Below are 9,919 nucleotides of genomic sequence, written 5' to 3' on the forward strand. Positions count from 1 at the left end.
GCTTGCATTGGATCTCTTTTATATCTCAAAAGAGATTGACTCAAGATAACCCTACACTAATCCTGCCTCATTAACATAACAAAGACAACCCATTCTCAAATGGGATTATAACCACAGGCACAGAGGTTAGGATTTGCAACACATAATTTTGGGGGACACAATTCAATCCATAACACCAACCCACCCACAAGAGAAACCATGGAAAACCAGGTCAGCAAGCAGAGGCCAGGCCGGGGACCAGGGTCAGAGCCCAGTTGGAATAACTTCTCAACCAAGAAGGAAAATTATTTTTCTTGACAAAACATGAATACTGACTCGGCCTAATTGTGTCTCTGGAGATTATGGTAAACCAGCTGTGTTTGGGAAGAATTTGTTTACATTACACCCTCTGGCCAGAATCCTTCACAGAGCAAATGGCCAAGGGTTTTCCTTTGAGTTGTAGGCGGAGAAAAAGTGGCAGCCAAATTCCAGCCACATCCCTGGGCTGGCCCCAGGCCTGTGAGGACAGACTGGTTCCGGATGGGGAGTGTGGGGAGAGAACCACTTTCACTGGAGGACTGGAGGACTGGAGGGAGGGCAAGCTGTGCACCCCCCACAGGACCAACTGGGGGTACACCTGGGCTCTGCTCTTTCTCAGCTTTGTAATGCTGGGTTAGCTACTTAACCTCTATGTGTTCTCAGGCTTTTAGCCTTTAAAACTCAGGCCAATCAGTAGGTGAGAGCTGCAAGGAGATAGATTCCAGCTCAGTGTGAGGATGAACCCCCTATCTGAGCTGTCCATAGTCAGAAGGGGCAGTCTTTGGGGGAAATGAGCCCCTTAATATTAAAGGCACCCAAGGGGCTGACCACTTCATGATGTAGAGGAGACCCTAGCATGACCTGCAAGATGGGATGAGATGACCCTTCATTCCCTTCTAGTTCAGAGATTACTTGAGTGTGACTGCTAAGTGCCCAAAGTCTGGCCTTCCTCTAAGGTTTGGGAGGAAAACAGTGCCCACCTCACTGCTGCAGCCAGTTGCCTTCACTCAGTCTCCTCATCTGTGGGTGCTAGTCCAGCACCTAGAAGTGCCCGTTGTGGATTAGAAAGGTCTTTGCAATCAGTCACTTACTGCCAGACCCTGGACTAAGCTGCTTTGCCCTTCTGGGCCTCACTTCCTCATCTTTAAATCTGGGGGTAATATTAAGGATTAGATAACATGGAAATGCCCCATCCCATGCTTAGGTCATGGCCCAAAAAAGCAAATGATAGTTCTTTCCACTCCCCCTGAACATGGAGTCATCCACTTACCAAGAAGTCACAACTGTTTATTGACCATAAGTTCGGACACTTCAGGTCAAAGGAGAGGTTATTCTGTTAGAGCAAGTAGCCCTACCTTCCTTACTCCCATCAAAGCTCTTATAGGGGGCCCTCAGGCACTCAAAATCCAAAGGGTATTGTACCTTGTCCAGCATAGGGCATACAACAGGAGCTCAGTAGATGTCTTTGGAATAAATGAGTGGGGCATGTCCAGGTCTAGATATGTGGGGCCTCTGTGGCTTTCCCAATTCCAGGTCCTACTCATGCCACCCAGCCCCTCAGGAGCTGTCCCACAAAAAGCTAAGCTTCGAGACCCCTTTGTGATGTCACTGTCTTCCCTGGAGGAACACCATGACCACTTCTGTGGTTGTTCCATGATAAATTTAGATGTCAAAGCTGAGCAGAACTATAGAAGTCAGATCCAAACCCCACTTTACAGAGGAAGAACTAAGGCCTGGAGAGGTTGGGTAGGTTTTGCAAGTCAGTGATAGGACCAGCATTATAGTCTGGGCAGAAATCCTGGCTCCTAGTCCAGTCCCCTTCCTTCTCCAGGTCCAGGCTGTGCAAGCTTCTCACCACCCTGGGTGGTGAGGGCCAAGACTCCCCCATCAGACTGGGAGGTCTCCCAGTGCAAGGGCTGTGTCTCCTCCATCAGACTGGAGGCTCCCACAGGCTAGGGCCCAAGAGTGTACTTAACAGAGCCCTACTGAGCCCCTACTGTGTGCCAACCATTGTGGATACAGAGATGAACAAGGCTGGGTCTGAAGACTTCCTTTCCTTGCCCCACCCCCTAATCTCGCACAGCTGGGGGGGTGCAAGGTGGAGAGATGGGTTGGCTGGGGATCCGGCAGGGCCTGGGAACTCCGTGGGCTGCCCACAGCCAGGATAGTTTCTTGTCCTCTCCAAATCCCAGAAGGACACTCATTGTCTGGGAGGAGGAACTCTCACCAGCTGCAGACAACACCCCACTGGGGCCCTGGGGGTGGGACCAAAGAGCTGATCCTTAGCCCAGCCTCAGAAGCATGACCTCCCCCCTTGGGTGACCCCCTCCCCACCTGCTGGTTGCTGAAGGTGGGAGCCCCAACCCACTTAACCAGGGCTGGACTTGAGAAAAATCAGGCCAGGGAGCTAGCTTCAGCCAGGAGCCCCGGGTCTGCACACCCTCCCCCGCCTGCTCTCAGTAGAGGCACAGGCAGGGGTTCCATCTGGTTGTGTCTGATAGTGACTAGGTGCCTGGAATGGGCTATCTGGGAGGGGCCGTGCAGCAGCTCCCCACCACCTGCCTGTTAGCAGCTCCCCCGCCCCATAGCTTGAACTCTGCAGGAGGCAGCGATTTCCCTCCCCAAAGCCTGTGGCAAGGCTACTGTGGGTGAGGAAGGGTGGCTGGCTGGGGCTGCTGAGCAGGACTTAGGGTCAGGGGACGGGTTCAGTTCAGTCCCACATCCTGGTTCATGTCCAAGGAAAAGCCATCCCATCTCTAGGCCTCTCTTTCCTCCTCTGTGAAACGGGAATAGACACCCTCTCTCCAACACTGAGGTCAGCTACAAGGACCCGGTCAGTAGCTGGCACCACAGAGCTCACCTGCCCCCCAGAGGGAGGACTGTCATGCCTGCTGTCTGGATGTTCCAGACCCTTTCAGCCAGTGTCTGGCCTCAGAGAAGGAGGGAAGCTGGCAGAGGGCCTGGGACAGTGTTCAGGGGGCTCCTGCTCACCCCTTCCATCTCTTCTTCCTCTTCCTGTCTGGTCCCTGGGGCAGTGTCCGAGCTATTTCTGCCTGCCTTCTCCTCAGGACCTCTGGCTTCCTAGGCTCACACAAGTGGCCCTAATACCCGAGCCTGCTTTGATGGAGTGACCTGGGTGGGAGTGCCCTGGCAGGGCGGACATACTGGTGCTGGGTCTGCAGACTCATATGTGAGGGTCTGTGCATACATGTGTCCTAGGGGGAGGGAAGTTCTCCCTCTTCCTCCCACCCCACTTCCTGCCTGGTCACTGTGAGTCACTCCATTCTCCCGAAGAAGACCTTTCGTGAGGATGGGGAAGCTGAATGTCTCCTGACTGGCAGATTCTATCCTGTATAGGTCTGGGTCTCGGTTTCCTGGGATTTGGTGATTATCCGGCTCACCTGGGATTTGGCAGAATGAGGTGGCAGTAGGAGATAACCACCAAGCTCCCTTTCACCTGACATTTTGGGATCCAGAGTCTTAGCTGGTCACCCACGAAAGTCTGTGCAGTGGGAAAAGTGCCTTGGGGCAGGCAGCAGGAGGCCTGGGGCTGTCTGCTCCATGCTACGTGACCCTGGGCAAGCACCCTCCCGTCTCTGCCCCAGGAGCCTCCACTGTAAATGAAAGTGTTCAACCATATGAGTCTGAGGTTCCTTTGAACTGTGACTTCCTGGTGTAAGGCGACTGCCTAGCATTTGTAGCACTGAGAGACAGGAGAGCATAGGAGTTAGGGGCACACACTCTACAGACTGGCTGCATTCCAAGCTGAGCTCTGCTACTTTCTAGCCACATGACCTTGGGCATGTGATTTAACCTCATCTGTGAAATGGGGCCATTAATAATATCTAATGCACAGTGTTGCTGTGAGCAATAAATAGCTAGTATGTATTAAATGGGGGGAAAATAATAGTATCTTTTTGTAGTATTGTTGCAAGGATTATGAGTTAATACAAAATGCTTACAACAGGGCTTAGCCAGAATCCACTCAAAGAGGGCAACTGTTCGGTTTTGGCATAGTAATAGCTAAACGAAGCCCTTCTCTTTCCCACCCACAGACATATGATCCCCTCAGCAGCCCCACTGTCCTCCCGAGGTCCGGGGCCATATGGCAAAGGAGGAGTCAGGAGTCAGGCAAGTGAGGAATAGACATCAGCTTCCCAATCCCACCCAAAGTCAGGGAGGACGTCCACGTGTTGTCGTTGTTTTTAGGTGCCGTTGAGTCGGTTCTGACTCACAGGGACCCCGTGTACAACAGAACAAAACATTGTCCGGTCCTGCGCCATCCTCATAATCGTTGCTATGTTTGAGCCCATTGTTGCAGCCACTGTGTCAAGCCATCAAGTTGACAGTCTTCCTCTTTTTCATTGACCCTCTACTTTACCAAGCATGATGTCCTTCTCCAGGGACTGGTCCCTCCTGATAACATGTCCAAAGTATATGAGACGAAACCTCTCTTCTAAGGAGCATTCTGGCTGTACTTTTTCCAAGATAGATTTGTTCCTTGCTCTGTCAATCCATAGTATATTCAATATTCTTTGCCAACACCATAATTCAAAGGCATCAATTCTTCTTCAGTCTTCGTTAGTCATTGTCCAGCTTTCACATGCATATGAGGTGACTGAAAAATACCATGTCTCAGGTCCACATACAGGGGCTTACTGGATACTCATCTGCAAATCGCTATGCTCCCCATTTTACAGAGAGGGAAACCGAGGCTCGAAAATAGATGGGACGAGCTGGGAGTCAGGCACAGAGGCCCAGGCCAATGAGAACCCTGCTCACAGACCCCAGCCTGGACCATTTTATTTGCTCCCCCTTTGTCTTTCTCTCCTTCTTTGCCTTTCTGAGCCAATAGGGTGGCCTTATTATTGATCCTGTCTTTCTTCCCAGCTGAATGACTTTGACAAATCATGTAAACTGAGCCTGATTCTGAACACTTCACAGATCCTGTCCCAATACCATAACAGGTGTTATTACCGGCCACATTTTGCAGATGAGGAAACGCAGGCTCGGAGAGTTAGGGTACTTGCACAGGGCACAGAGCTCGTCGTATAGTGTGGACTCAATGGGTTATCTTTTGTAACCCTCACAGCGCCTGACATGCAGGTGGTCGGTCCTATCACCACTATTTCGCATTCTAAAATGAGCGGCCAGGCGTCTCGAGATGCCCTTTGGGCCTGCAGCCATCCAGCCTGCCGGCCACTCCATCACATGAGCCGCACTATCTTTAGCCGGGGAGATATTTATATCCCCTAGGGAAGTATTTTCTCCGGGGCGGGGGGGCAGAGTCTGCAGCCGGTGACTCCAGGCCCCCAACGGCAGCCTCTGCCCTCCGGTTCGCCATGCCGCCGGACTTTGCGGCCCCCGTGCAGGTCTGGGTGGGCGGCCAGCTCTTTCAGGCCGACCGTACTCTGCTGGTGGAGCACTGCGGGTTCTTCCGCGGCCTCTTCCGCTCCGGCATGCGCGAGGCGCGGGCGGCCGAGGTGCGCCTAGGCGTGCTCAGCGCGAGCGGCTTCCTCACCACGCTGCAGGTGCTGCGCGGCGAGCAGCCGGCGCTGGCGGATGCAGAAGCGCTGCTGCAGGCCGTAGAGTGCGCCGCCTTCCTGCAGGCGCCGGCGCTGGCGCGCTTTCTGGAGCATATCCTCACGTCGGACAACTGCGCGTTGCTGTGCGACGCGGCTGCCGCCTTCGGCCTGCTCGACGTGTTCCATAGCGCCGCGCTCTTCATCCGCGACGGTGCGCGCGAGCTGGCGGCGGAGCTGGTGCTGCCCGAGGCCCGCGCCTACGTGGCGGCGCTGCGGCCCAGCAGCTACGTGGCCCTGAGCGCCCACACGCCCGCGCCCGGCTTCCTGGAGGACGCGTCGCGCACGATGTGCTACCTGGATGAGGAGGAGGACGCGTGGCGCACGCTGGCCTCGCTGCCTCTGGAGGCGAGCACGATGCTGGCCGGCGTGGCCACGCTGGGCAACAAGCTCTACATCGTGGGGGGCGTGCGTGGCGCCCACAAGGAGGTGGTGGAGCTGGGCTTCTGCTACGACCCAGACGGCGGCACATGGCGCGAGTTCCCCAGCCCGCACCAGCCGCGCTACGACGTGGCGCTGGCCGGCTTCGACGGCCGCCTCTACGCCATCGGCGGCGAGTTCCAGAGGACACCCATGAGCTCCGTGGAGCGCTACGACCCGGCCTCGGAATGCTGGAGCTTCGTGGCAGATCTGCCGCAGCCGGCCGCCGGCGTGCCCTGCGCCCAGGCGTGCGGCCGCCTCTTCGTGTGCCTATGGCGACCGGCTGACACCACGGCCGTGGTGGAGTACGCGGCCCGGGCGGATGCCTGGCTGCCCGTGGCCGAGCTGCGGCGCCCGCAGAGCTACGGCCACTGCATGGTGGCCCACCGCGACAGTCTCTACGTGGTGCGCAATGGACCTTCCGACGACTTCCTGCACTGCGCCATCGACTGCCTCAACCTGGTCACTGGCCAGTGGACGGCGCTGCCCGGCCAGTTCGTTAACAGCAAGGGGGCGCTCTTCACTGCCGTTGTGCGTGGCGACATCGTCTATACAGTCAACCGCATGTTCACGCTGCTCTACGCCATCGAGGGCGGCACCTGGCGGCTGCTCAGGGAGAAGGCCGGCTTTCCCCGGCCAGGCTCCTTGCAAACCTTTTTCCTGAGGCTACCTCCTAGTCGCCTGGGGCCTGTGGCCTCGACGACGCCGGAACTGTGACCCCTGGGCTGGGCTTTAGGATGGGGACAGCCCCGAGTCTTCCCTGAGCCATGGCAGAGTTTGTGGGGCTAGTCCTGGCCGGTGCCTGGGACGTCTCTTCTTGACTGAGACACCCAGGCCTCGTGTCCTCTGGTGGTATGAATGTGTCAGTCAGTCCAGGGAACGAGTGACGACGCTGGGGCTGAACCCTCAAATTACTTGGCCTCTGCCAAGAGCTGGTGGGTCACAATGTCAGTGAAAGTGGTGTGTGGAGGGATAGGATTTGAATAATCCAGGCTGTGTGAATGTTCCACTAACTTGAGTGTGGCTAGGAGTGGGTTAAACCCTCCCTCCACCCCTCCTCCCCCAAAAAATCCATTCCTGTACAGTTGTTTCCAAGTCATAAGCGACACTATAGGACAGAGTAGAACTGCCCCATAGAGGTTGCAAGGAAGGGCTGGTGGATTCGAACTGCCGACCTTTTGGTTGGTTAGTAGCCGTAGCTCTTAACCACTGGGCCACCAGTGCTCCAGGAGTGGATTAAGTGATGTTAAATTGTCAATCAGTAGCCAAGAATTAGGCATCTGCTCCATGCCCAGAGGAAACCCTGGTGGTGTAGTGGTTAAGCATTTGGCTGCTCACCAAAAGTTTGGCAGTTCAAATGCGCCAAGCACTCCTTGGAAACCCGATGGGGTGGTTCTACGACTTGACGGCAACAGGTTTGGTTTTTTTGGGGGGTATGCCCAAAGGAGACCTGGCTGCACAGTGGTTAAAGCAACTGATTGCTAACTGAAGGGTTGGCAGTTTGAAACGACCAGCTGCTCTGTTGGAGAAAGATGTGGCAATCTGCTTCCGCAGAAATTCACAGCCTTGGAAACACTGTGAGGTCACTCTGAGTCAGAATCGACTCGCTGGCAGTGGGTGAGTGTGCCCAGCACAGTGATACGCCTGATACAGGCCATTGTTGCCAGACAGGGGGCCTGTTGGAGCTTCAAGTCTAGCCCAGAAAAAAAACTCAACAGTTCCAGGACAACAAAAAGTTTACACATACATGCCTTGATCCACAAAGGGTTTAGGGCAGTGGGGGTGTAATAAGTGGCAAATGAAAAGGAGAGGAAGAATAGGAAGGAGGAGACTATACAAGCTGGATGGGAGAGACAGGCAGGAGACAATGAGCTGCTGAAAGGGGAGGTTCAGACTGTGGGGACCGTGAGAGCTGAGGAGGAGAGACGGGGAAGGGCTGGAGCAGATGGGAAGGGTCTCTGTGCACCCAGCCTTCAGGCAGAGCAGAGCGGCTGTAGATGGAGGCATGCGGGGAGGGGGCGGGCCTGGGCTAGCTGGTAGTGGTAGCAGACAATTAACTAGCTTGCCTGGAAGTGAGACGTGTCTGAGAGAGAAAGGGTTCCCTACAGCCCCTTCTGGGCACGAAGAGCCTCAGAGGAGACCCAGCTGTAAGCCCCTTCCCCGCCTCCTTTTTTTGCGATCACCTGAGGGGCAATGGGCAGTTAACCGCTGTGACTTCAGCTCACTCAGGGTAGGAGCCCAACCCTGGCCAGGTCTTCCTGCCTGCTGGTCCTTGACTGTATTCTGCTCCCCCAGGTTCATGTGCTCCTCCTAGCCTCTGCTCCTGCCATTCACTGGGCCTGGAATGCCGTTCCTCTTCCTCTGTCTGGGTTGGCTCTATAGCCACGTCCTCTGTGCAGGGTTGGCTGATCAAGCTCTCTGTCCTCCTGAGCTTGGCTGTCTGTCTTGCTCACTGGACCCCTGGCTGTGACCTCATTCTTTGTGTGTGTATATGTGTGCCTGGGCACATAGGTAGATAGGAAGGACAGATCCTGTTGTGCTGTCAGCTAGGCTGGGGCACTTCCCAGCCTGCAGAATAAAATGACAGGGTCTAGGCAGTGGGAGGGGCTATAGAGGCCACTAGTCAGGGACCTGGTGCTGACCCCTGGTGTTAGTGAGGACTCTTGTCCCTGCTGTAGAATACCTCAGCCTTGGCTTCTGGGCAGGTGCCCGCTCCAGCCTTGCAGCCTCTCCAGGCCCTCAGGTAGACTTGTCTGAGTGGTCTCCATCCGTCAGGGGCTGAGGCCCACGGGAAGTCCTGGCCTCCTCAGAAGTGGAGAATGCATCGTTGGCATAGCATCTGCCGTGCACAGAGGCTGGTGTCAGGGCTGCTCCCAGCTGCCTCTTCCCCTGGCTTGGCTGCCCTCTGCCCCAAGCCCTGGAGAACATTGCCCTCAGAAGCCAGGGACTTTTCGGCCCTGGAGTAGCCTAGTCTGATGAGTCACAACAATAAACCCTGACTTACACCCCGTGACTGGTGTGCAAAGTGCTTTCACATCTGTCTCCACTCCAGCCCCACCACACACCTGGGAGTTGGGTACCCTCTCCTGTGGGAGATGAGATGTAGGGGGCTCAGAGGCTGAGTGACTGGCCCGCAGCCACACAGCACGGCAGAGTCCCTCATTTCAATTCATGGCAGTATAATTTTTGAAAAGTTAAAATGGATTCATATACAATGATTGCATGTCAAAGCTTTAACTCACTAACGAATCAACCAGGAGAATTGTAAAACTTGTTCCAAAGAGCATTTGCGAGACAGATTTATATAGTTAGTTAGAAAAGTGCTGAAATAAGTTTACTAAGTAGGAAGCGCCGGTGGTGTAGTGATTAAGTGCTACAGCTGCTAATCAAAAGGTCAGCAGTTCAAATCCCCCAGGCACTCCTTGGAAACTCTCTGGGGCAGTTCTACTCTGTCCTGTAGGGTCACTATGAGTCGAAATCGACTTGACGGCAATGGGTTTTTTGGTTTTGAGGTAGAGACATAACTGGTTAATGCCTTACAGGGCAATAAACGAACTTTTAGGGTTACCTTCTCTACTGGACAAAAATCCTTTGCATCTTTGCCAAACAAAAATTTACACATTAACATGTACAGAAAGTCTGGGCCCTAATCAAGAGTAAACTGTAAATCAAAGGTATGTTCCCCTAGAGATTTAACTAATTCTCCGGGGAGCCATTAAACACTGCTTCAGAATGACATTCGAAGGACACGCAGGCTTCTCTTTGCTTTATTCCCAAGTTAGGAATGCATATTTTCTTCACAGAACAGAGTGCGTTCCTCCTGGCCCACGCCTCCCGACCAGTGCTGAGCATCCTGAGACCTGCACCTTGCAGGGCCATCAGCTCTTGAGTCTCCAGCC

At 54.5% G+C, this 9,919-nt stretch overlaps 1 protein-coding gene across 1 annotated transcript; it reads left to right on the top strand.

Moving 5' to 3' along the window:
* Positions 1 to 5,360: 5,360 nt before the first annotated feature.
* KBTBD13 (kelch repeat and BTB domain containing 13) lies at positions 5,361 to 7,054 on the top strand. The gene has a single exon (XM_004374794.3). The coding sequence runs from the start codon at positions 5,361 to 5,363 to the stop codon at positions 6,735 to 6,737; it is 1,377 nt and encodes a 458-aa protein (XP_004374851.1). The 3' UTR covers positions 6,738 to 7,054.
* Positions 7,055 to 9,919: the final 2,865 nt, after the last annotated feature.

The sequence above is a fragment of the Trichechus manatus genome, unplaced genomic scaffold (assembly GCF_000243295.1).
Source record: "Trichechus manatus latirostris isolate Lorelei unplaced genomic scaffold, TriManLat1.0 scaffold00030, whole genome shotgun sequence".
In the NCBI taxonomy this organism is placed as follows: domain Eukaryota; kingdom Metazoa; phylum Chordata; class Mammalia; order Sirenia; family Trichechidae; genus Trichechus; species Trichechus manatus.

What these genes read in the sequence shown, in the direction of transcription:
- KBTBD13 (XM_004374794.3), top strand. Translation starts at nt 5,361, where the DNA reads ATGCCGCCGGACTTTGCGGCCCCCGTGCAGGTCTGGGTGGGCGGCCAG.